Below are 27,917 nucleotides of genomic sequence, written 5' to 3'. Positions count from 1 at the left end.
AGAAGTCCAGACAACATATACGTCCTCCAGAAATGAGGCACAGAAGGCATAAAGAGAAAGAAGAATTAGATTTCATATAGATTTTTTCCCTTAAGCTCAGGTGTATCAGAAGAATTCAGCAGCCCTCCTTATACAGGTCACAGTATCTTGGCATTGTTCTGAAGAGGGAGGTAAAGCACCCCTTTATGCATCATGGCATTTTGTTTGGGTTTGGGACTGGAGAGTCCCATGAGACCTGCTGAAAAATATATTGAAAAAATATTTTCTATATTCTTGGGATATTTAAACAAGAATTGTAAAACATCTACAGTTTGAAACATTTTAAAGTATTTTAAAGCAAGTTCCAAACATTTCCAGAAGCACCATTGACCTTCTTCAGCTCTTTGCAATTCTAAAAGCCATGTCAAGTGAGGCAAGAGTCATAGTGCTTAGGGCATTCAGATTTGTCATCTTAAATTTAATTCTTCAGTACTAAATAGGAAAACTTTTCCTGGAAGGGGAAAAAAATCTGTTATCACTTATAATTCCTAATATAATATGTAAGTATTACATTTCCTAAGACAAAACAAATAAATCCTTTCAAAGAAGTGGTTTTGGACTAATAATTACATTTCCTAGTGGAAAACAGACCCTTTAGGTACTAAAATATCTCTGCACCAAATTTGAACCTACTTGAGGAATGGAAAATATTTGAAAATTTTAATAGAAGCAATAAATTGTCAATTCTGTTCATTTCCTAAAGGAATACTTGAGATTACTTATGACAAAACCACTTGACTGAGAAACAGCTTCATGGAAAAGAAACCAGCTGTCTTCTGGCATACAAGAAGGCCTACATTTACTGAATAGCATGTGTCAATGATTGTCTTTTTTTTCTTTTTCCTTCTGTTTTTTGGTCCAGTCCTTTTTGTACTGAAAAATACAGCCATTTCCCCCTCTCCACGACTCTTTCATTTGTACTAATTCCTGTTCACACTGTCTGGATAGCACCTTGGGTTTCCTCTAGTTTTTCAACAACAGAGGAATAACTTGGTGAAAATAATCCGCTTATAGCCTGGAAAAATACTCCTAATAAGCTGTATTTTTATGACTGCTGCTAAGTCTCTCACTTTAATCACAAGTCCCTACCTCTCTGCACTATATACCAATTAGTTATGTTAGTTTTAACATGTACCAAGACAGCTTTACAAAAGCCCTCATCACAAGACACAGCCTCAAGAGCTGGCTCTGCCTCAGCAAGTCACCTCGGTCTGCTTAACCTCAGCAGCAGCAGTCTCTCCCTTTCTACCCACAGGTGCTGAGCACTCTCAAGGAGAGAGGGTGCTGATCACCTTTCTTATGTTATAAGCCATTTTCCTCTCCTTGGGGAAGTATTACATTGGATAACAGAAACAGAGGGTAATCCTGAAGAAAAAACCCAACGCAAACAGAAAATACGGTGTGTGCGTCAAGGTATCCAAAAGTATTATTACTCTCTTTTTAATGAGGAAAATAATACATTCTGTTTTCTAAGTGTATGAGCACATACTGCTCATTGGTAGGAGTCAAGGAGATGTACAAATATCACATTATTACTAAGCACATAGGACTCTTCTTCTTTATTACCTTAAACCAGAAATTTCTTACAGGTTACAAGCAAATTAATGTACTCTCTACTTTGTGCTATGTTACTTTGAAGAACAATTAAAAAGCCTGATGAAGAAGATGCCAAACTGCAATTCTAATAAATAACAAACCAGAATGTCATAGTCAACTACATATTTAAAGATTGAAAGCAGGCTCACATTTGTAAACAAATCTTTAATTCAGGCTTTGTTTCAAAGACTGCTCCAAGCTTTCTGTTTATCAGAGACAAATGTTAAATCCTGCATCACATAATTTTCTAATATTCAAAAGAAGAACTCTGGCAAGAAGAACTTCAGATCTGAATCTACAATTCAGTGTATCATTGTAGCATGGGTTTTTTTTGGTGGGTTTATTTCCCTGATAGCTTTTATTATGAGAGGACTGAAGTTCCTTCAGTGAACCACAAAAACATAAGTAAAACTTCAAATGTATATTTTTTTTAGTGTCAGGAAGAAGGAATGACCTCTCTGAACTGATGCCAAAAGAAGTGGGTACAAAACAGCAGATTCCCCGAATCTTATGGAAATTAGTTCAATACTGAGCATGCTTTGCAGCTTTCTTAACTCCTAGCCATGACAGGGAAGCAAATCCTCATGAATTGTACATACTGAGATTGTGACACACACCACTATTTAATGACAATTAAAAAGTGCCTCCAGACCCTAGCTGAAGAAGGTACACCTAGACCAGCAAAGATGGTAGTTGGTAAGCCCCCATGGCAGATCTCTTGGCTACAGTGTAGATGTTCTGGCAGAAGATACGGAGAGAACCACACATCTGTGAATGCTAGTACCAGGTCTGCTGTGTCAGAGAATGTGCCCTCTTGTAAAGATGAAGTCCATACCTGGACTGCAGACACTAACAATCTGATTTTTTAAGATACACATGCTAATCACATAGCTGGCAACTTGTCCTACATTAGAGATTATTTCATTGACTGCATCACTACTGGAAAGTAAGTGAGTCTAGATGTGCAATCATAGTAGACCTGCTATTTTGTAGTATGTTTACAGTACAATATAATACTCATAGGTTTTCTTTACATTTAATTTTTTTATTTATTAAAATTTTTAATTTTTTTTAAAATTTTAACTTTTTAGAAACTAAAGAATATTTGAAATGCTTTAGATCTGAACTCTTTATTCAAACAACTTCACCATTTGCTTTTCCTGACTGATGCTGACACAAAGCAGTTCTGTAGTTTTATTTGATACTTAAAGTACTTTATAACTTTATTTCTGTCAAAGAAAAAAACTTTGTGAAAGATCATGAATATTGAAGTCCTACAGATAACTTGACACAAGTTGAAGTGAATGAGCTCTTTTTCTACTAATGCTTATTCATCAGTAGTTTTATTTCCTAAAGCTTGTGCAGAAACATTTTTGTTCTGCAATAAAAGCTTCATCTTCATTACACCCCAAAACATGCTTCATTCAATTTTTTATAGCAAACGATCAGACATATGGAAGATGCCACATCAGTAAATTTATTTCAAGGTAATGGAAGCTGTAAATATCACTGTCATCAAGTAATGCTGCAAGTAATTTTACTTCTTAGGCATATACAGTTGTCAAATATTTAACAGGAGGTAAAAACCTACTGCCTCAAGATTGCTTTTAAAATAACTTGATTTTATGGGCAACATGCAGTTTACAGGAAAGAACTACATCTTGGCACATGAGTGCATTTGTCAAATTTATACATTGAGTAGTTCAGGACTCCAAATTTTTCCAAACAATATTCAAGATGCTTGAATGGTTACCCTTCTTGATGGAAGCAGGCAAAGAAATGGCTCAATACACAGTAAAGAGATCTGCAAGCAGGCAAGATGGCACAACACAGCACACTTCAGATTCACAAGGGAGCATACAGGCACATACAATCCCTCAGCAAGACTTTCTGGCTTAAGCATGGTATTGGACTGACACAACTGAAATATATTCAAACACAACTCAAATCACATTTAACCTAGCTCACTAGCATCTGCACAACTTTTCTTAAGACATTCCTGACACTTCCTGGATTAAAATCAGACAGGATCTAAGCACACCTGTGGATGAAGTTTCACAGAAATTTACTTCAGAAAATGGTTGTTATGGAAGAATTTAAAGCAGACCATTCAGTGTACATTCACTGTACATTCAGAATAAAGAACAATTTTTCCTTTTCCTAGCACATCACCATTTTCTACAGCTGTCTCAGTCTACAGCCAAATTACAAGAAGTACTTCCTACCCTGACCTTAATGTAGTTTGGTTTATGGTACAGACTAAGGCCCAAGCAAAGTTTACATATCCAATTTAGTTTTGGAACAGGAAGAGAAATTCATATAACATTTTCCACCATGTTTATGCTTTCTCTTTCATGATCCCCAATTACAATATGTACAATTACAAACTATTCTTTACCTGCTAGAATAGAGTGTAGGTTGATCACGTTGACAGTGATCATCTGCATTCAAGGAAGAAGAAGAAAGTGTGGTTGCCAAGGAAGCTGCTTCAAACAGAGATTGAGTGCTTGGCACTAGATCCGGTCGGTGGTGCGAACCTAGTACTGCATATGCAGAAAAAAAGAACAATGTTAACAAACTTAAATTTAGCCCAAGAATCTTCACATAGGTATATCGAGTCCCATAGTGCCCTCATAAGTTTCTTGAAGTTTCCTAATGTTTGAATTGATGAGATGGTATTATTCATATGCCCATACCCACACTCTTTCATATTACAGAATGTATTTCAGCTGCTAACAAGTACATTCAGCAGAATACAGAGTAACTCCAAAGTCAAATATTAAACAGAGGTATGAGTTATGAATTCTTCTCAATCTGAGGACTATACTCATGCTACCAGGGCTCATTTATCAGACTGGATTAGGTAATTTGTTCTGCTTTCATCATGGCTGCAGGCAAGTTCTGAAAGGGGCAAAGTTGTATCTCTTCAAAAAAACTCTGGGAACAATGAACTGAGCTTCAAAACACTTCATGTGACGTGTGTTTAGAGATCAGTGAAAAGGATAGCAGTGGCTCTGGCCTTAATTTTCTACCTGGGCTGAATACTTTTTTCAGGATGTTCTGAAATCTGAAAGTTTAACATCATATTACAAACTTTGATTCTGACTTTGCCTTGCTCCTGGAGGTCCATTTTGACAAATATTACTAACTACTCTCTCCAGAAGAACAACCTGACTGATTTTGAGAGTTCAGCCATACTAGTAGTGTTCTAGTTACAGGACTTCTAGAGTTTATACAAAAATTTTAATAACATAATTTAGGTTGTTCATTTGAAAGACCGTACCTTCTTCATCAAGGCTGGCATAACTTTGTCCTTCAGCAAGAATGCCATGCTTTTCATCCTTCCACTCCTGGCTAACTGCACACACTATTTCTTGTGATGCTGCCTTTAGGGCTGTGATGGAATTACACCGTTTCTTTGAAGGTGAAGTCTTTAAAGCTGCATTACCAAATGAACATAGATGTTGAATGATGTCATCTTATCTCCCTACACATCTTTAACAGCAAACGAAAAAGTAAGCCAAATAGAAAATATGGGTTCTGAACACAGATGAAGAACATATCCAGAAACCTACTTTACAAACATTACATTAAAACTAGAGTGAAAGGTATTGTTATTTCATCTGCAAGAGAAGTACTTTTGTCTTTTTCAGTTTCTTACTGCTTATTATAGGACAATAAGTCAAGTCACTGGCACCAATGATTTAAAAAGCTCCTATGGAGTACCAACCCATGTAATCAGAGACAGAATGATACAGGAAAAAAACCCAGAAAATACAAAAATGGAAAAGACATTTGGAGTATTCTGAGAGGTTATGATCTTTTTTTTGAGCTGTTAACTACGTCTATGTAATGATACTGAAGAATTTCCACTTCAGACTCATCTGTCAAACATTTCTTTTTGGGTAAAATAAACACTTCCACAGTCTTGATGGCCTACACACTCAGGTATTAGCACCTCTTTTATACGTCTCAGCAGAGCCTGCATATTTAAAAAGTATTTTGAATCAAACTCTACAACTGATCACTGCCCCTACTACTGAACTACGACCCCCATCTGTAGTTTTTCTCCAAAAGGATACCAGCTATTTAATTTCGTGATTTTCAGCTGCTGGCTGCTGATCTCGATGCACTGGCTGCAAATGCATACTTCAGATGCACTATAACACTTCATTGCTTTACTATTGCTTTACTACAAAGTTCAAATTAAACACATTAAGTCACTTGGCTGAAGACTGAAGGAAAGAATCAGCTACATAGTTCCAGGGTATTTTTAAAAAAGAACACAGAAGACAGTTGCTGAGCTAGTCTCTGCCCAAGGCTAAATCCAGTTATTAAGTTTTTGTTGTTAATTATGCATGGTTGTTCTGTGCAGTAGGGGAAAAAAACAGATTCAGAGCAGGGCTAAAGTGTTTAAACTGAAATGTCTGACTCAAAGTTTAGATATAATATTCCTGAAGGCAGGAAGACTCCCAATTATTTTTGAAAGAATAATAATGCATTTGAACCATTAATCTGTACAAAAGTGCATTAAGAGCCCCGTATACAGAGGAAATCAATAAGAGTAGGATACTTAGACAGGTTAATTGCCAGGAAAAATGAGACAGATTAATTAAGATCAGAGAGAAAATTAGGCATGATATACTTTAATTGTACGTTGTAGGCTTCAAATACAGAACAGGTTGTGTCTTGTCCTGGAACAAATCTAGCAGTCAAAATTAGAAAGAATTGGGGGAAAAAAGACACAGATGTTGAGGCAAGATGTATGGTATTTATTTTGTCAAACAGGAGTGTCTAGTAGTAAGGAGCAGACACTCTTTATTCTTTATCAATGCAGATGAGTTACTTTGAGTATTGTCTCAGACAGCAGAAGTCCCACCAGTTCTTTGGCAAAATTATTCTAAGATTTAAAGAGAACTGGGTCTCAGGAGGCTCCTTTCTCCTTTAAGCTGAATTTTTTTTCACATTTTGTCACATTTTGTCAGTTGCTTCTATTTTCTTATTAACCAATCTTTTCCAAAGGACTTAACTTTGAACACTTTAAGTTGTTAATTTATTCTAGTATTTGTAGTCATTTTTAGTTTAAAAATCTTATTTACTTAAATCTTATTTAGTTCTAGCATTTGTTTGTATTTTGTTGTCTCTCTGTCCACACAGAATTGTTTCTCAATCCAGATAACTAATGAAAATGTTAGAGACCAGCATAACACTGGTCAGAAAGTATTTGCAAAACACCTTCTAACAGTTTAAGACAATGCCATATGCTCAGCACTCCTCCTGTAGTATTTGAGCCGAGTGACCATTCCACATTTTGACACTCAAACTCCAAAGCAAATACACTTCCATGAGCAGGATTATGAAACTGCTAACTCAGATCCATTTTAAAGTACAATTTCCTCTACAAACTAGAAAATTCTAGCCCATCAGTTAATACTTATTTGTCAAGAACACTGCTTCATAAAAAAACCCTCAACTCAGAAAACACTCTCTCCTACAGCGTAATCAAACCCAGCCATTCTCTTACTAGGAGAAAAAAAAAAAAAAAAAAAGGTGCAATTTCAGCATCACCTCCATGGGTTTAAAAAATAATCTGGTAGTAAAGCAGCAAGTTAGTATGTGGGCACACTATTCAAAACACCTAATCTGAATGTTTTACTGTAAGGTTTTATACCACTTGTGATAATTGTTGGAAAAAAAAAATCTCATTGCTCACAATAATCCAAACAGCTTTTCCCCAAAGAACTGCCTGGACCTCATCAAATCTCAAGCATTCATCTTTGCTTTGCCAGTATATTTGTTAGAGACTTTCTTACTGCACACACATAGAGCATATCTCAGCACTGTCAAAGAATGGCATGTGTTGGAAGCAATATGAAAAATGACCTAGCTCCAAACCCTGCTGAGCCCAGTGACACCTGCCACTAGAGCAGGTTGCTCAGATCCCCACCAAATTGGTCTTGAACACTCCCAGGATGGAACATCTACCATTTCTCTGGGCAACCTGTTCCAGTGCCTAATCACCCTCACTTGTAAAGAGCTTCTTCCTAACATCTAACCTAAATCTACCCTTCTTCAGCTTAAAGCCATTCCCTCTTGTCCTGTCATCATTTACCCTTTTAAAAAGTCCATCTCCAGCCTTCTTTTAAGTCCCCTTTAGGTACTGGAAGGTTGCTACAGGATTTCCCCATAGACTTCTCTTCTTTAGGATGAACATCCCCAACTTGCCTAGTTTGACTTCATAGGAGAGGGGCTCCATCCCTCTAGTTGTTGACCCTCCTCTGGACTGTCTCCAACAGTTCCATGTCCTTCCTGTGCTGTGACCCCAGAGCTGATGCAGCCCTGCAGGAGGGGTCTCAGCAGAGCAGAGGGGCAGAATCCCCTCCCTGGCCCTGCTGCCCACCCTGCTTTGGATGCAGCCCAGGATACATTTGGCTTTCTGGGCTGGGAGTGCCCATGGCTGGGTCATGTCCAGCCTCTCATCCCCCAGCACCCCCAAGTCCTTCTCCCCAGGGCTGCTCTCCATCTGTTCATCCCTCAGCCTGTGCTAGTATCTGGGGTTGCCCCAACAGAGATGTAACACTTTGCACTTGACTTTGTTGAACCTGGTCAGGTTCCCATGGGTCCACTTCTCAAGCTTGTCCAGGTCTCTTTTGTCCCCCATCACCATCCTTCTCTGCACTTGCAATAGTTCAGATTGAATTTCCTTTCACTATCATGGTCAATTTATAGAGAAATTATCCATCAATTCATTAATATTTATAACACTCACAAAAAGTTTTATTTTCCTGAAAAGCTGCCATAACATATCATGCATACAGGGAATCACTACTTGGGATTAATTCCAATTTTCTCTTTTTCTTTTAAAGATTCCTTCATTTTCCTTAAAATATCTTAATTGTTTAAGTATAATTAGTCTCAGCCTTTTCCTTTCATCTTTCTAGCCTGTTCTTTTTCTTATGTAGAATTTCACAAAATACTTATCATGTACGTTTCTGCCTTCTTGTTTAAGTATCAGTTTTCCCTCTTCTTCATATGCCTTTACACATAATCGTGTTTGTTGTTCTGATCTGCCAGGCCTTTAACACTGGTTTTCATGGAGAGGCTCAGAGTTCACAGGCTCGAATATCTTCAGAAAAATGGTATCATCTTTAGACAACATGCAGAGCAACAAAGGCCAGTATGACTTTCTACCAGTGGTAGAAAAGGTAGTGAAAATTAAAGATCTAAACTTTTGATGGAAAAGCCTGCATGAAGGTGTCTCTAAAGTTGTTGTTGTTGTGGTTTTTTTTGGTTGTTTTTTTTTTTTTTTTTTTTTTTTTAATTAGTAAGACACTAAATTAATTTCCCTGATTTGAGTCAGTTTTGCCTAGGATAGTAATTGGTGACTATGTCACTGTCAGGGACATAGTGTTTCCCTGTCCTTATTTGAACCCACCCACCTTTTGTTATAACTTTTCCTTCCTCTAGTTGAAGAGGGGGAGTGATAGAGTGTCTAGGTCACCTGAAGCCCACTTTAGACAGGCCTGATGTGACAAAAATACATAGTACATAATTCTCTCTAATTTTACTAATGGAGTAAAATCCCACTTGTCAGAAATTTAGTTTCTTGACTGGAGCTAAAAAAGTGCTATATGATGTTGAAGAAAGGCTTGTTTTATTGCCAAGACAGGAGCATTATAAGGTTATGATTATAAAAATATCTAAAAGAGTAGAAGTCATTACTCTCTTACCTTGAACTTTTTTGAAAACTCTTGCATTCATAAACTTTAAAAATCTGTCTGCATAAAAACTTGGTCGGTGAACTGAAACAGTATCCTACAAGATTAAAAAAGATCTCAGTCACATTTTCCACAAGTAAGGTGTCAAGGAGAAGCTGGACACCTCAGGAGAACTATATTATGCATTTCAGGCATAGTAAAAAATAGTGAATCATTACCATTTATGAGTTATGAATTATACAGCTATATTCTGCAAAATCTTCCAAGCATTTGAAATTTTTTTTTTCAATTTATGTACATTTTTCAGTTATAGATTCATCAATGTTCTGCTAGGTGGCTAGACTTGTGCAAGTTATAAGGGCAAACAAATATTATTAGTTGTGTTTTGAAAGCTCGACAAATAAAACCAGAGCATGTATTGGGAAGATTTCAGCAGGAGCTCAAACCACATGGTGAGGTTAGACTACAAATGTACCAGAACAAATTTTTTCCTGGTCAACATGAGCTGGTCCACCAGCTAAAATATCAGCAGTTTGAAAATTAATAAAATCTACTTACCCCATCATAAACAAGAGCTTTCCAAGAATGTTCGAGCTTCTTCATTAACCTAAGTATGTAAAAAACTAAATCAGAACTGCTTTATAAAGCTTCCACTTCTATAAGTAATTTCAGAATATTTTGCTCAGTGAAAATTCATTGAAAGTTGAAGTTCAACTTACCTGTATGACTGGAGAATATCAATAATACCCATAAATAAAAGCAGCTTTTCACCTTTATGGCTTTTTGCTGGAATACCTCCCATTCTAAGAGAAACAACATAGAATATTTTTAAGACATCTCTGATCACCAGTTACCAGCTGAACTGTACCCACTTGTAAACCCAAAGGAGTAGACAATATTCATGTCAGATGCCACAATGCAAAGTCAGTCAAATTTAAGTCACCTAGCATGCAATGGATTTTAAACAGAAAATTTGAAGTATCTGGGATTCAGTGGTAAATATACATGATGAAAAAAAATTAAGACACATTTTAGACAGAATTGGAAATATTCAGATGATCTGAAAAGTGGAAGAAAGTATACATCAGTTTATTGCCAAGGAAAATAAGTAACTTTAGATAAGGGAGAATTTTCTCACTTTAGTGATCATAGGTAACAAATCACAGAGAGTCTGCATGTTAATCAAAGTCTAAAAAGGTAGTTTCATATATTTTTCCCTAAAAATTATGCATTACTGTGCTTTTCCAAAATTTCTTTACAGACAGATAAGTGACAGATAAAGCAACAGTATCAAACTGAGAATCCTGAATGCATGGGCCTCCAGTTGGTCCCGGATCCATACTCAGCCATGAACAGTCATTCTAAAACCCTCTCTTCCTACTCCAACACCTAGAAAAATGGTCCATTTTAGAACCTCAGCATTGTTTTTTGCTCCACTAGCCATTATGTCGATATGAACGAGATAGTGCAAGGAGCAAGAAAGGAGTACACTTGACAGCATCTGAGTAGGACTATATTAGCTCACGTGGTGTGGGAGCCCAGCTAGTGCAACACCTCTGCCATTGTACAACAGCACTGGCCATCTTCTTTGTGAATGTGAGTGAGTGGTAAAAACCAAGTGAAATAAAGCTCTGTCTAATTATAATCCAGAGTTCTCAGTGTCTGGAAACTCTCTGTGAATGCTGAATAATTCTCATAATTAAATAATAAAAATTTGACATAATTATTATTATCAAATTATGAAAAATCATAATCCTCTCACTCGTTTGCTGTAGGTTTAAGCACAGATTTCTATATCATTAGTTGTATTTATCTACACAGCTCCCTTGAGAACCAGGAGAAAAGTAAATCGTTAACTTTAGATTAAATCCTCATCAAAATAAAGGATTGATTGTATGCAATGCTGAATGGTGATGATAATACTCTTATAGCACTTAATATATTATAAAGGAAACAACAGAATAATGATTGTTTATAAATTCAAATTTCTATTAAAGTTTTTGCTAGACAGAAAAATAGGAGAAAACATCAATTCTTAATCTCAGGAAATATAATATATGACTGCACTTTAGTGGTTGATGATATCATTCTATGTACATTGAGTATACTACTTCAAGATGAAAACAACCCCTCTAGGAATATCCATTTCAATATTAATTTATTGGTTTTGCTTTGGTCTCACCAGGCTGCTTTCAGTTAAAATTAGATTATAGCTGGGACTCTTGTAACAGTTGTCTGATAGCATCTCTTTTATAAAAGAATGCATGTGTGCATACGTAAGTCACTCTGAACTATCATGTATTTAAAGACTATCAATCTATTGACCAACATTCCAATTTCATGCTCTCTGGCAAATCTTGGTGGTGCAGCTTTTGGAAAAAAAAAAAAAAAAAAAAGAAGGCTCAATCTTTCAATTCCTGGAATGCAGTGTACTCATGAAAGTTTTGCCTGTTAATACTTTGAAAAGCAATGTTAAGAGCAGGTTACAGCACTTACGTGTTTGTTTTCTCTGTGGTGACGGAGTCTCCAGACTTCCCAGGGCCCTGTATAGACTCCATGGCTGTGGAATAAAGAACTTTCTGCCCTCCATGGCGTTTAGCATCTGATGCACTCTGGGAACACTCTCCTCTTTCCTTCATGTTACTGTTCAATATGTGGATCCCCAGAAGCAGACTGTAATCCATGATCTTAAAACTTTCTAGAACCTACCAAAGAAGGAATGACTACACTGAAAACACAAAAGAATTACACAGCAGCATTTCGCAAACCTGACTGAAAACAGGCTCTCAAGGCACAAGCTTCTCTTATTAGGAAGTGTGTGAAATTACAGTTACACAAAAAACTTTTACTATCCACAAGTGAAGTACTCTAATTAGCTGAATGCTCTTGTAACAAGTGAGAAAGATGCACAGCTGAAATGCAACCTGATGTTATTTTCTAGTCAAGGAAGATAATTCCAGGCAGCACCTTTTCCTTTATAACAAATAATCAATTAATGGTTCCATCATATACTTATGAACAACACATTTTAAAAATTATCTCTAATGCACATTCCAGACCTCCCCGAGCGTTTTTGCCTATCCTCCTCTCTTATCTCCCCTCCACCTTCTATTTGTAAGAGAGACCGTACTCTTGGAGAACTTTCAAATGGCAACAATAGTATTTGCTGCCACCCTCTTATTAGCATCTAATGGGACTGGAGTACAAAAATCATGCACTTCTCTACCAGGCTAAATAGAGCCTATCTAAACTCAAAAGACAGGTTTTACTTCTGAAGCACGACTTAAGCAACCGTCCTTCTCTTCTAGTTCTACCAACCATTTCTGTCTCTGGCAGCATGTCTTCTCACACACAAATAGTTTCATTTGTTTTTACTCAACTACACCATTATGAAGTCTGGCATGCTGTTATTGAAAGCATGAAAGCTCAAGCCAATACCCAAACATGAACTAAAGCAAGCTTTGATCACATCTAGTAAAATAACCAAACTGTTCACAGCAACAGTTTAATGACAGACAGCGACTGTGTTTAATGTCTTACACGACACTGCTAAGTGGAGGGAGAAACACCAGTAACAGCCAGGAGGGATATGCTGTGCCACTCACCTCTCCTTCACCTCATGCAGCTCAGCAGTGATTCATATGTTTTGGCACATAATGCCTGAAGATAATGGTGTAATTTTTGTCACAGAATCAAGAGGCAATAGTACATCTTTTTACATGAACAAGAAAAGAAGTGATTTTACAGAGATGAGAGTAGATTCTAGGTATGTAATTTTGACACAGATTATCCAAACATAAGTATTTTTGGTTAAGCAGAAACATCCCTTCTCTTAATGAAAAAAAAAGCAATTTCAGTACTTGCATAGGTTGAAAACTATGTGGCAGTAAAACAGTAATTTAGTATGGATCTGTATGTCTAATCATAAGGTTTTTATACCACTTACCCAAACTGTTGGAAAAATACTCATTGCTCAGATAACCAGAGCAGTGATGAAACAAAGCATAAACATAGAATGGCACAAAATCGGATCTGATTTTCAGACTCAAAGAATGACTTTAAACACCATGGGTTTGCTCTTGTGCAGAGGGATCCTACTCAGTGACGCCTTAGTTCAAATGGAACCAGAAAAAGGCTGCTAATGTATGGCCTTCGTAGTCCACAGCATCTTCTGATGACAGAACTCACAAAGGATTTTATACACAACAAAAGCTGTATTCTAACCACAAGATTCTGGAATTTCATTGTGCATTGTGTGGACATGTTGGTGGTTTGCAATCATAAATTGCAAAAATAGCATAGGTAACAGGTACAAAGGCACTCGGTGCCAAAAAGGTCTAAAATTTTATTTACTGCTTACTTATTGCTATCCTTTACTCAGACTTTCTCAGAAAGAAATTACAACATCATGTATTCATTAAAAATATGTAGTCAATGAATGTTTGCCATAAAATGCTGAAACTAAATTCAGGATAGGCTGAAAAAGAACACCTTAATAATACAGTAAGCAACACTGTTCATGCAAAACCAGAACAGGAGCTAGTCAGGCTTGGGAAAAGCATTGCCACATTTATTTTGCAGTTATAAATTACTGCTGACAGTTCTATCTTCAACATGTTCTTTACTGCATTTTGAAATAGGTCACACTAGACACGTGATTCTACTGCACTAGTTACATAACCTACGTCTATGATTGGATGTAGTCTCATGGGAGGCTGTGCTGTAGTGTGCTACTCCTTCTTCCACAGGGACCTCTTATGTGATAAAATTAATCCTTCTGACTACATCAATTCATCACTGCCACTTAAACCCATACTACTTGTACAGTACAACAGACCACGCCTTGACAATTTATGATTTTGGAGCAGGATTACCGAAAAACATCATAAAACCAAATTTCATTATTACAGCTTGTTAACAGACTGAAACACCTTAATCCAATAATTAATTAAGTTAATCCAATGGATTAACTGCAGTACAAATTCTTATAAACAGCACACAGCATAAGAATCCTTGTCCCCCAGACACTCTGTTCATGGCCCTACTCAGAGGTGGCATTACACTGTCCACAAAGTGTCTTCAGGATATCATGACGTGATCTGGCCCTGTCTGCCTACAGCTTTGATGTACAGTTCTGATTACTTCCCCTTAGAAACGTGAAAACCAAACCAACCACTCCTTATGCAAATTAACCTTTGTGACCATATCTAAGCATGTTTCACTCCCCATTTGTTTCTAATCAAACTTCTGGCAAGAAATAACTAACCAGAAAAATAAGGAAGAATCTCATAAATCAGCACTCAACAAAACTTTGTGTCAAACTCCTCAGTCTGTATTAAGACAGTAAATCAGTTGGATTTACAGCTGAATATATCTGAGGTGTTCTCACATATATATCTTCATTAATATTTAAAATACCAAATCGTGACAATTTAAAAATATGTAACATTTTGCACACACAGTTGTACAAAATAATCTGTTTCAACAAGGACAAGTTACAAAATGCAGAACATCAAGACATTTCTGTTCCTGTGCTGAGGTTTGTTTGCAGATACTTTTGATGATTTTAGGACTGCTTTTGAGATGCAGCAGCAAGTTTTTGCTCAAAGGCACCAAAATGATACCCTAATCTAACAAAACCCCCCCACTAAAATAAATTACAATATTACATGGCTATATTCATAGCAAAAGGAGAAAGCCCTGCAAAACACCTGGCTCTATCCATGCGAGATCACTAGAAATCAACATAAGCTCCTAGAAAAACACTGCTTATGTAGGTAAAGGGAGGAAAACCCCAATCTTTGCTCATGTACTGACATTCTGACATGTACCTTGCTAGCAAAATGGCACTGTGGGGTTTCAGCAAGAATGGTCCTAATCATGCTGTGTACTAACAAGTGGTATATTTGTTAATGACAAGTAAACCTTCTGTTCATTAACTTAACATTAAATTGTTCATCTTGGTAATATTTATGTGTTAATTCACTAACTACACAGATTCTGTCAACACAGTGTTGTCACTTGGTCACCAAGTCCTGTGGTCAAGGCTGACTTCAGCTGCTCTGAAAACTTTCAGATGGCAAGTGACACTCACCCCTTGCAGCCTTAAGCACTATTTTGTTTCGTACCACATAAAAACCCACAGTAAAATGGCATCACAAAATATGTTGTTTCAGAACATGAAAATTTAACTCTCTGAATCACATTTTCTTTTCTCAGAGCTAATCAGATGTTAAACTATTCTGTGAATCATCTTAGACATGGTTACGCTCCACTATCTCAGCCAGTGACTAACGGAGCAAAACAAGTATTTCTGCCATGAAATGTAATTTATATTTTATATGCAGCCAGCCCAAACTACACACTGTCTGACAGAGAAATCTGCATTTACATTTGCTATCTATGCAAAACAGCATGCAAAAAAGTTATCAGATCATTTTCATAAAAGGGTCAAGAAAAATACAACTCAAAAGAAAAAAATTAGAAGCTTATTTAATGAAAGTACTAAATGGATAACCATGCAAGAAAGTATTTCCTCTCCTACAAGCATTTTCAAAAAGTGACATAGGAAATAACTCAGTAGAAAGAAGACTGATTTTACAATATATCAGTAATTACTATTCAACATAATGAAATTAATGAAATATATGAATATATATATGAATATATTTCATATATATAATATATGAAATAAACACAAATTAAAGGACTGTTGCACAAAATAAGCATGTCTTAGGAAAAAGTTCACAAATGTCAATGCCTAAAAATGGGTCTGGTTCAGAAAAAATTTCTCCCAAGAAAAGGAATCATCACATTCCCACCAAAGCACATGTGGAATCACTTCCCATTTCAACAGAATTCTCAAAATATATTATTAACTAACACTCCAAAACTAACAATCTGGATTCTGATTTTAAAAGTAGAAGTAATGAGAAATTGCAAATGTCAATTGATACTGTGGAAATGATAATATATAAAGATACAAGAGATCTACAGCATCATGCTATGGTCATTTCCCTCAAACTACCATTTCTGACAAAGAGGCCCTTCACCTAAGATTAGTATGTTCTCCATCTCCATGCCATATCATGCCATCTTTTATTTCTGTCCTATGCTGCAGTTTATTATTTCATTAAGTTATGCCAACACTACTGTTTGTAAGGATATGCTGTACAATGGGTCACTGAAGTTATTTGGCTTAAAGAATAGATCCTTTGAGGTAGAAAAAAGGCAAAAAACTGCAAAACACACACTACTAAGAGATTTGAAAAATTCTGTGGATAAATTTGGTCATACAAGGTCTGCATCACATTTGCTACAGCACAAAACAGATGTGCAATCATAAAACTTTTGTTGCAACTGGCTAAAACAGCAGTGATGAAAACAATACCCAAGTCTCAAACTTAGGAGATATGACCCTCTTTAAATTTCCTTGTCTTTACAGGTTTCTTCATTACTCACTTTCGAAATATAACTTCCTCAGAAAAGTCCAGTGTTCTTTGCCATAAAGGTAAAATGCACTCTCAAAAACCATTCATTTCTCAATAGTAAAAATATCTTCTAATTTTTTTGTTTTGTTCTTAAAAACTACATGACCACAATTTGATTAATTTTTACAGCTTCTCCAAAAAGACAAAGACAGGCTAGCTACAGAAAGTCTCAGCAATAGTCTGGAATTTGAAAGCTAGCTCAAATTTTCAATTGTGTACATTGTACATGATAAATTCATGAATGTTCTGTCTTTAGGAACATTGTAATATTACACTCCTTGGTTCAGTTAAGGTGCAAATACTGCAAAAGGAACTGTGAGCCAATTTTTCAGACCCTCTCTCCTCAAGTGTGAACAAAACAAGCAGGGGATGCAGGAGCTAAACAATGCTATCAATTTGTACTTGTTCCAGCATGGATAATCTGGAGACACCAGCGCTTTTTTTTTTTTTTTTTAAAACCAAAAAAAAAAAACCCATGAGGGACCACCACAAACAACTCAGCTCCACTCTGTAGCTGGGCAAGTCATGCATCTCCTCACCAGCACTGCCAGGAGCTGTGAAAGGCCAGAACTACTCCAGCAGTGGTCTATCATTGCAGAACTGGATTCCCTGGGGAAGAAGCTCTCTGCCAGTTGTCGAGATGGTCTGTGTTGGCTGAGCAGATGTATCAGGAGGCCAATTCAGCTAAGCAAGGAAACCACAGCACAGCCTGAGTGTGAACAGCCAGCATACAGGACAGGTGAGGACAGACAGGCCAAAAAGGAGGAATAGATAAACATTGTCTGGGCATCTAGGGATGGCAGCTATGATCAAGGAAGCCAAAGATCAGCTAGAGTTGAGACTAGCAAGGAATGTCAAGACACAGAGAAAAGCTGACCAAGGAAAACATGAGTCCATTGGTGAATAGGGCAGGAGATCACAGACCATAGCAGCAGTCACAGACCATAGCAGGTCCCCACCATCACTATCTTTCATTACCAGGAAATTCTATCAGACCTCTGATCTTAGCGATGGATCTTAAGGAGGAGAGGGGCTAGCAGACAGGGATGTTTATAATTAAGAAGTAGGAGAAAAGTCCATTGCTTCCTGATTCTGATTGCAAATATGAGCAATGGACACACAATTCAAATTTAAGCAACACAGAAGAGAATTTCTTAGTCCCGAAATGGGACTGGAAAGATCAAAAATTTCCTTTCTTAAATGAATTCTTAATTTAAAGTGCCTACACTAACTTCTTCACTTTGAAGTAAGAGCAAAAAGAGACGACAAGTTTTCAAGTCCTTAAAAGCTGGTCAGTTATCACTATCATTATCAGCTGGTACTATCAGCAGTTATCACTATCACTATCACCCATCCAAATACCTCTTGGGAAGAAAAAAGCAGAGGCAACACTGATGTCCTTTTCACAAAATGGATGGAATATTTCTGGTCTTTTTAAAGGCAGAAATAAAAGGCAGGTAGTCAGATCCAACCGTATTAGCTTAGCAAATTCAGCGATATGAAAGATAACAGTGTCTGCCCCCTCTGTTTTATAACACAAAGACTTGTTTGAATAGAAAAAAGAGGCAGTTAATTTTTTATATACATATAACTTTCAGTGTGCTTATATGCATATATCTACAGATACACACAGACATATACTTTATTGTGTATATGTGTATTTATGTAAACACACTGATTACTATAGGATAATTTTCTTCTTTACTTTTAATACTTTTAAAAATTAGCTGAGGCTTTAAGAACTCTAGTCTAACTTTAGAGTTCTTAATTTAAGATATACATTGAAAAGGATTATATTAGCACTCAAATAACATGTAGCAGGAATTTTCCCAGACTTCTAAAGAATCATTAAGAGTTCCTTTATATGTAACAATTAATTGATTGATTCTTGTTTTTACTTTTCAGTCCAGTTCCATCTTTTAGATACCCTCTATTATTTCCAATACAATAGACTTCCCCAAGCTCTGGCTGGATAAGTAACCTTGAACAAGTGGGGGATACATAGAAAGGCATCCAGATCCCCAGATGTGACATACTGATGCATTCTCTGTCATCACACATGGTAGGAGCTCAGGAAATACTCACTGCAACAGGCTACAGAGAGAACACTGTGTCGTGTTAGATAAATGTCTCATGCTGAATACACAGCTGAACATTAGGTCACGCAGCTTTACAAGCCAATCACAAGGCATTGCACACTTCTGTGATAAACAAAAAATTCTATTCATGTGCAAAAACAATGCTTTCCATCTTGTACCACAGATGGCAGTGAACAACAAACTCTGATATTCAGGATGTCTCTTCTATGTAGTGAGTTCAGACTTTTGCTTTATTACTATGAAATTCTTACGATTTCCCTCAGACAAAGTAAATTTTTTTTCCCCCCAAAACCCCATGAATCCTGGAAAGTTCTGAGAGATCTGGAGTCTCTCTTTTCCTACTTTACATCTTCTTACCCATGTTACAGGAAAAATAAACCTATTTTACAGCAATTCTCTCTGTCTATAGTAGGAACTGATTCCATTCGCCAAGGTCCTCTCAAAGAGCAATGATAGGTATCCCTCTTCTGCCTTGAAAATATTTTGTGGACAGCTTTTGTGTGGGCTTTTCAGCTGAGGAAAAAATTGCCTCGCTCAAGAAGTAAGACTGCTGCCACTAGGCCTGCCTTGCCATTCCTAGGTAATCAAGAGACATATTCACAGCCGCTCTACATACAGTTTATCATACACAATAAAGTTCCACAGGGCTAATTATGCCCCAAGAAAAAAGTAATTAAAATCTCCAAATTAATGGAAATCATCATCACCATCAAATCTACTGGACTTCATTCATGTATTAATCTGTATTGCCACAGATGGATCAGTGTAATCCTGGATGTACATAGAAATAGAGGGTTAGCCTGGAACTTAGAGTTGTGCTAGATGATGAACTTAATGAATCAGCAATGTGCCCTAGTGGCCAGAATGTCCACCTGTATCCTGGGGTACACTCAGCACAGTACAGCTACCTGGTTTGAGAAAGGTGATTGTCCCACTGCACTCAGCATTGGAGCTGCCGCACATCAAGAAATGTGTGCAGTTTTTCCACAGTGTAAGAAGGATATAAAATATAAGAATGTGTCCAAAGGAAGGCAACAAAGATGGTGAAAGGACTACAGGGCATGATTTGTGGGGAGCAGAGAAGGATAAAAGGTTTGAGGGTGAGAGAAAGGGTAGTGCTGATCTCTGGTGCCTGGTGACAGGATGCAAGGGAACAGCTTAAAGCTGCATTGGGAAAGTTCATTGAGATGGTGGTTTAGCACTAGAACCAGTTCCACAGTGATGGAAGTGCTCATGGTCCCCAGTCTGTTGGTGTTCAAAAAATATATGGATATTCTATCTATGACTATGATCTCAGATCACAACAGCTTAACTAAAATACAGGCTTCATCAGTGCTTTGACAGCTATAGTTATCCCTCCTTAAATAGCATGCAAAACAAATGGTGGTTAAGTAATCTGTACTGAGTAAATTTAGAGCAGAGGTGATCACAGAAGTTTAAATATATACTCACTCGACAATCCCGCTGTAGTGTTTTCATTAGTGCACTGTGTGTTTCAGAATCAAAATACAACCCTTCATGCATATCTTGCAGGAAATCCAGGTCTTTGAATGTAGGGTTGGACTTCTCCCTCTCTTTTCTTGATGCTCTGCGTTTGTATGTGGAGCCTTTCAAGTCGTATGTGAAATGCATTTTCAAGGCTCGTGGTAAAACATTGTTCATGACAACAATTCTAATATTAATGCCTCCTGACTGAACGCAGTACAGCCCATAAAATTTGGGAAGAAGAGTCCTTGGATTCTGGTTCAGATTCTAAAAAAAAAAAAAAGAGTTATTTTTAAATAAGTCTATTTTCAATGAACTTCCATGCTTAAGAAAGGGTTTTCTTTAACTGCAAAATAACATTAACAAACATGAAGAAAATTATGAATGTTTTCTTATTCAGCACAATTTCTTCAACCAGTTGATTATCTTTGTGGGTTTCTATTTCAGAAAGCTAGCATAGGCAGTGCTTTTTTGCTAGGAACTTATAAAGGCCAAAAGCAGAGCAGTAACTACATTTATGCCAGGTTTCCCTTTCTCACAGAAGAGACTAGGTCAAACCTAAAAGCATTGCAAAGACTTAATTTTTTTTTTTCTGACCCGAACAACCTTTGCGTTTTACTTGCTGGAAGGAGTCTGAGTTAAATGTAGTGCTCATTATCTTGACTTGGATTCTGAAATACAGAATCCCTCTCTCCATGACGCTTTACACACTCGGGGTTAGTGCCAAATGACTAAGTTGTTTCCAAAGGTGTGTGAGGTCATAATAGAACCACAACTGACCATCAGAACAGAAAAGTGTGAAATAATCCAAATTCCACAACAGGCAAAATAAATTAGGTAAGAGAGGATAACAGAGGTGAGAGAGAAAATAATTCTTCTGAATACAACTGTTCTCAGTCTTCAGCACGAAAAAGAAAGAAGGGGAAAAACTACTTCGGGTCTTAGACGATTACTAAGTTACAACATACAACTATCAGAAGAAAGAAGTATCACAGAAATAATCACAGGGATTGAAGTTTTCTATTTTGGAAGCAATTGCATAGCAGTGAGAATAAAGTTCCCAGAAATAACACAAACTGGCCTTATATGTACTTGTAATAACTCAAACTTGTGCTGAGTGGATCATCATTAGGAACAACAAAACCTGCCACCATTGTCCTTACTGATGTGTCAATACACATGTTTTTTTTCTTATGCATACAGTGAATCCATATTACTTTAGTGCAATAATGACAACATTCCTTATTTTTAGTATAAGTGAGAGGGCAATTTTTCAAGTATTTACATCAGGAAACAAAGCAAGAAAACAAAGTCAGTCATAGGTCTAATAATACAAAGTCCCACATACCACCCAGAAGAATGTCTGTGTGTGTGTATGAGTGGCTTTTGTTATAAAAAAAAAAATTAAATTCTACTTACTTTTTAATCAATGGTTTTCCCTTCAGATGACACACAAAACCCAATACAATGGACTTAGAATTAGCACTCAAAAAGCTCATTTAAAAATTAAGTTTTGAACAAATTACATGGATAAAAATATCTTTTACATCATTGCTTTAATACATGAGAAATGGAAATCACAAGTAGTTGGAAACAAAAGGGAAACTGACCGGTCTAGTTTCTTTGTCCACTCTGAGTGAAATGCAGAGGGTAGACAAATACAAAATGGAGAAAAAAAAAACTGAATTAGAAATTTAGAAACCTTATTTTGTTACTAGCTTATTAGAAGCAAAGTTTGGCATCAAATTAGATTATGACATTCAGCTTCATCTTGAATGCTAAAAGAGCACCAATTCTTGTCTTAAATATATTCTTGGTTTCTATCTATTCTTTCTGTTGGGTGTGTAGGGCATGAAGTAGAAAAAATGTAAAAAATATTACAAAAAATACAGATTAACCTAGTGGAATATTTCAAGACAAATGAAACTGAATCTTCAGAAGTGACATGAAACAGGAGAAATAGAAGTAAAATAAAGTCTTCAATTACTTACCATATAATAACCTGGCAAGAGCTTCTGAAGAAACTCAGCTTCTTTGTGTTGAACTGTTTTGATGATGAATTCGTCACCACTAGTTACAAAAAATAAAGACCCACTGGCACCTGGGTTGGATAATTCAATTAAAGGTTCACTGCAGATTGAGTACTGGAAGAGACAAAAATTGCTTTTCACTGCCAATGCGTGCATTACCCAAACACAAGTTTAATATGAAGAACTGCAGGTTCAAGTAGTCACAAGAGAATCACATAGCAGCACTGCTGCTGCTGGCTGAGGTTTGGGAGGCCACTACCCAGGCCATGCTGCCCAACCATGGAGCAGCAGCTGGCAGCTGAGCATATAATCCTTCTTCATGTTCCAAAGCAACAGGTTCCTTTGGAGTGAAGCCAGTGGTTGATGTGGAAGGAGTTGATCTCCATGCTGTCAGCATAACAAATTCTGAGTCAAAAGCTTTGAGAAGACATTTTCACTGGACCTGTTTGCTTTTCACGTCCATTTTTTTAAAGAAAGGTACAAGATGGTAGAAAAGTAAACTGGGAGTAGAGGTTTCTCATTATAGGCAAATAGGCAAATCCTGTGCAACTGGGATTGAAACTATTGGACTGATAAACTTGGTATAGCTATAGCTACTAATTTTAGTATAGTTACTGATTTTTAAAATATTTTACTAGTTTTATGATTGAAAACCACTTGAAACAGAAAAAAACCCAATAGCAGTAAACAAGAAAAACTGGAATTTGAAGGACCATTACATTGCGTATTTAGACAGGCTTCCTTTTCCACAGGACACATTAAGAATTACAATCACACTAAGGAGGAAAAAGACACCAAAGACTATGCCTTATTAGTAGAACCATACTTTTACAGAGACTAATGTACATTTATTAACTGTCCACTATTCCAAACTTGATCCAAATTATATGGAGAGCTGACATTCAGCTCAAAAACATAGAAAAATCTATCTATATTAAACTTGAAAGCAGTGATACCAGAAAATCTAATAAACATGTTCTTTTATGAGCACTTGAACTAAAGAAGCATGTTTCCTATAGGGTCATGCTATTGCCTTAGTGCATATTCTTATCCTAGCTCCAGCTAAGGCTTATAATTTTTAAGAGAATTTTACATGATATATAAATATTTCTTCTCCCTGCTTATACTCAATTCCAATTAATAGAAAATACCTTTCTTTTTAATTCTATAGTTGCAATTTTCTACAGACAGAATGGCCATACCAATCTGTAACACTACAAACCTTTAGACCAAAACAGCAGTTGTACTGCAGCAATTGCATTTTTCTTGCCAAAATATTTAAATCTTAATGAGTAACTGTGACAGTCATAAACATTTGAATGCAATTATCCTAAACATTAAAGCTCAATAGAACAGTATAAAATAAGCACAAACATTGACCTACACTCTGCATTGGTAATCTTCCAGTAGTATGCATTTCTGTAAAAAAGTCCACCCACCAAATGCTGCTGTACAAAGGGCCCAGCTAGTTTTGACTGGACACCTCTAAAAGGCAGAGCAAAACCAAAAGGTAAGAAAATCCCCCAGAGCCTGACAAGTGAGTATTTATGATCAAGAAGTTTCCCTGCAAAATGACACCACTCCAAGAGGTTTACAGTGCTAATTTAATTCTAGCAGCTGTTCAAATGTATTTACACTTGTTATCCTGTCTGACTCCCACAGTGTGTTACTGCTCATCCTCCTTGGAAAAGGTGAAGCTTTAAATCTTGAGCTTTGTCACTTCAGATTAACAACTCAGATATGCTTGCTGTTATTTGTGCTCTTCTTATTTTACTTCACATGCCCTTCAGCAACAGCTGGACAATCATTTACTACTTACTACATACCACTTGTGTGTTTTCCTGTGCCAAGAGAAAAAAGAATCTGCAACAAATTGTCTTTACTAGTAACTTCCCTCAGGGAATAGTCTTTTTGTACTTAAAAGGACTGTCACAAATCCTATTCACAGCATGCAGTCTTTGTATAAACTCTAACTTCTGCTACTGCAAAAGCTTCCTTAGGTGGAAAAGAAGTTGCAGGTGATAATAACTTTGCTCTAGGAATCACAGTCCTTTTAGCAGCTGGCAACACAGCCCACATACTTCAGCTTTTACCCAGACCATAAAAAGAGAGAAGATAAATAGCACATTACATAATGACACGACTGTCACCAATGATGTCCTTGTCTCTAAACTGGAGAGGCATAGATTTGATGGATGGATGGATAACTCAGAGGATAAGGAATTGGTCATACTCTAAGAGTTGTGGTCAATGGAAGAAAGAAATTCTTCACTCTAAGGATGGTGAGGCGCTGGAATCTGTGGTCTAGAGAAGTTGTGGAAGCCCCATCTCTAGAAGTGTTCAATACCAGGCTGGATGGTGCTTTGAGCAACCTATGAAGGGAAAGATGTCCCTGCCCATGGCAGTGAAGTTGGAAATAAATCATGTTTGAGCCCTTTCCAATTGAAACCATTCTATGACTCTGATTTATAAAATTCACAAACAACTTTATTTCTTTGCTACTACCATTTATGATTCAAATTAATTATCTTTTTTCATATATAACTATGGTCATGAGGACTACTAACACAAAATCCACACATAGCACTAAAGAATTAAAATAAGACACCCACATTAAACTTAAATAAAACCAAAACCAGCTAAGTTTTGCTTTCAGGCTTATTGTTCATCTAGGAAGAAAAACCCATTATAGCACACTTGAACACAAAAGAAACTATTTAGTATTAATCAATATATTTATTAATATATTAATATTTCAGAACCATTCAATAAATTTTTCTGTTTTATTCACCCAAGCCCTTTCAAATTCTTTTGGTCTTAAAGAAGCTGCTATCAATAATAGAACAAAAGGATTTTAAAGCTCATTCAAAAAATTACATATAAACTTGCTAATTTGTAGCAGGACTCTGATTTCTTGGGTGACCCACCATGAAACAAACCGAACACTGGGCAAACATCTAGACGATGGACAAACATCTAGAAGACAATCCAGCTCAGCATTCACCCTACCCTTCCAAAAGCAGAACTACAGGAGAAATAAAACAGCGAACACTTGTTCCAGCAGTATACAAAGTCGTTCCACCACGTAAAGCCTGCTTTTACAATGTCAGCAAATTTGTAACTTTTTCTAGTGTAAACTGAACACTGTGAAAGAATAAATCTTCAATTTATAAATAAGAAAGAACAAAGGAGGCATTCTAAAATGCTTCATTTTTAGTCTGTCATCCATGTGCCTCAAAGCTAGACAGGAACATTTGCAGACTTCACTTTGTAATGATGTGTGTAAGTGACACAAATCACACAGAAGTACTTAATTAGAACTGAATCAATAAAAGTCACAAACTACTGATCATAACTTCTCTAGAAAAATTATCTGAATGACATGGATGTTGCTCTATCAATTAACAAAGCATGTATTTTATACAAATTGTCTCAAAGATAAAGAATTAAAATTTTTGCCACCACTAAAAATATTCACTAGTTATATACCCCTCCACACATAAAATTTCTTACTGATTTGGTCACCCTTTAAGAATCCCTTTCTGCCACAATGAAACTAGTATGCTTTATAATAATTTGTAACTCAAAGGAAAACTGCAGGCTCTTACCAAATAGTCATCAGGCTTGATACCAAAAAGTTCTCTGAAATATCGGAAGGCAAGAGGTGCATATGTCTTAAATCTGAAGTCAGGGTAATGATGAGCAGGGGTAAGATTGCTCCCTTCACTGAAAACAAAAACAAACCAAACCAAATTACTGAGTAATTATTAGCAGCTAGTTTCACTAAGCTGCCTAGCTTGACCGTTTCCCTGCTGAGAAAAGAGCATAAATGCAGATAAACCTCTCTATCATCATTAACCACTAATAGAAATGTCCGTGAGAGACACTGCCAGCAAATTCCTTTTTCTCACCTTAAAGGAAATAACTATTTCTATCACCTGTATGCATTTGCACAAAGATCACGTTTAAACATGAACATGAACAAAGTCTGCCCTCCAGAAGTCCAAGATTTTGTTGACACCGCTGAGTATTGAAAACTCTTGTGTCATGGTTGCTGTGCTCAAGATGGCTCCAACCACAGTGTCTCCCACGAGCCCTTCTCTGTAAGCAGCAGATTCAGCAGGGTAGCTCCTCTGGTAGGCTCATTTCCCATATGTGTTGAGCAGTTGTCTTCACACACTCCAGGAATATCCTAGACTGCCTCCTCTCCCGTGTTGAATTTCCAGCAGACATCTGGCAGGTTAAAATCACCTGCAAGAACAAGGGCTGACAATCATGAAACATCGCCATCACATCATAGAATAGTTCCTCCACCTCCTCATCCTGGTTGGGTGGTCTATAACAGACTCCCACCAGGATACCTGCCTTTTCAGCCTTCCCCCTGATTGTCACCCACAGGCACTCAACCTTCTCATCACTAGCCTTGAGCTCTGTACAGTCAAACACCTCCTAATGGACAGAGCCACCCCACCACCTCTCCTTCCTTGCCTGTCCCTACAGAAGAGCTTGTAGCTGTCCAGTGCGGCACTCTGCTCATCCCACCATGTTCCTGTGGTAGTGACTATGTCATGGCTTTCCTGCTACTTTATGGTTTCCAGCTCCTCCTGTCTGCTACCTGTACTGCTTAGCCCTTTTCCTTGTTTTATATTTATCACCGCGCTCTATTTTTAGCTTGAGTTACAAAACTCTTGAGATTAATACTAGATATAAGATAAAGGTCAGCAGCAAAATGCTGCTAGATTTAAAAAAAAACCAAACCCGCTGCCCATGGATTCATTTATGATAGAAAATGAGAGAGGTCTTTTAAGCAGAAGAATAAAGATCTACATTGTGATTTCAAAACAAACAAGAACACCTTTAAGACAAAGTTTTGGTACTGGAATCAGCAAGATAGAAACTTTCTAGCACATTTTTATTAGCATATTAGAAAGTAGGCCTTTATTACAGCATGCTGGTCACTCTGGGAATCTTTCCTCTAATCAAGTGCCCTGAGAGTCATGTGAATAGAGTTTTTGTGATACACACTGATTATATATTCATTAGCTATCCCCACTTACTTGACTTTATTTGACATAATCACACCCCTTAGTGGAAGTCCTTATCTGATTCTTTGGAGTCTGTCTTCAGTGTCCAGAGTGCTTTCTATGTGGCTGTTCCTTGACCTCTGCTTCTGATTAAGTGCAATATCATTGTTTTGCACAACTTCTACTTTGCCAGCCTTGTAAAGCTGAGCTGGCATCCTGCTTGTGTTTTGCCTTACTTCTGTTTGCCTTTATTTATTTCTCCAAGATTGTGCTGTTTGTTCCACTTTCCTTGATAACAGTAAAATGCTGTTCTGTTTTACTGTTCTTATCAGTTTGGCCAGTGTCTGAATGGTTTGATAAATACAGAAATACAAAATTCAAGACTTGACACAGTCACTGAAATAAGCTTTTCCAGCACTTCTTGACTCATTTACTG

The 27,917-nt window shown here is 36.9% G+C and overlaps 1 protein-coding gene across 4 annotated transcripts in view; it reads right to left on the bottom strand.

The window, feature by feature from the left end:
- The window catches only part of PIP5K1B (phosphatidylinositol-4-phosphate 5-kinase type 1 beta), a 90,854-nt gene that overhangs the window by 7,385 nt on the left and 55,552 nt on the right, over nucleotides 1–27,917 (bottom strand). For 3 of the 4 annotated variants that reach the window (XM_041485582.1, XM_041485583.1, XM_041485584.1), the window contains 9 exons: nucleotides 26,066–26,183; nucleotides 22,419–22,571; nucleotides 20,395–20,694; nucleotides 11,850–12,058; nucleotides 10,073–10,156; nucleotides 9,912–9,960; nucleotides 9,366–9,450; nucleotides 4,919–5,074; nucleotides 4,034–4,178 (listed from right to left, as the gene is read on the bottom strand). In XM_041485582.1, coding sequence (XP_041341516.1) covers nucleotides 4,034–4,178; nucleotides 4,919–5,074; nucleotides 9,366–9,450; nucleotides 9,912–9,960; nucleotides 10,073–10,156; nucleotides 11,850–12,058; nucleotides 20,395–20,694; nucleotides 22,419–22,571; nucleotides 26,066–26,183 — 1,299 coding nt within the window. The remainder of the gene's footprint in view (nucleotides 1–4,033; nucleotides 4,179–4,918; nucleotides 5,075–9,365; nucleotides 9,451–9,911; nucleotides 9,961–10,072; nucleotides 10,157–11,849; nucleotides 12,059–20,394; nucleotides 20,695–22,418; nucleotides 22,572–26,065; nucleotides 26,184–27,917) is intronic. The other variant, XM_041485585.1, reaches the window with a different exon arrangement.

Source organism: Pyrgilauda ruficollis, unplaced genomic scaffold, assembly GCF_017590135.1.
Source record: "Pyrgilauda ruficollis isolate IOZ18807 unplaced genomic scaffold, ASM1759013v1 scaffold71, whole genome shotgun sequence".
Classification (NCBI taxonomy): domain Eukaryota; kingdom Metazoa; phylum Chordata; class Aves; order Passeriformes; family Passeridae; genus Pyrgilauda; species Pyrgilauda ruficollis.
This window is presented reverse-complemented; position numbering and strand designations above follow the sequence as displayed.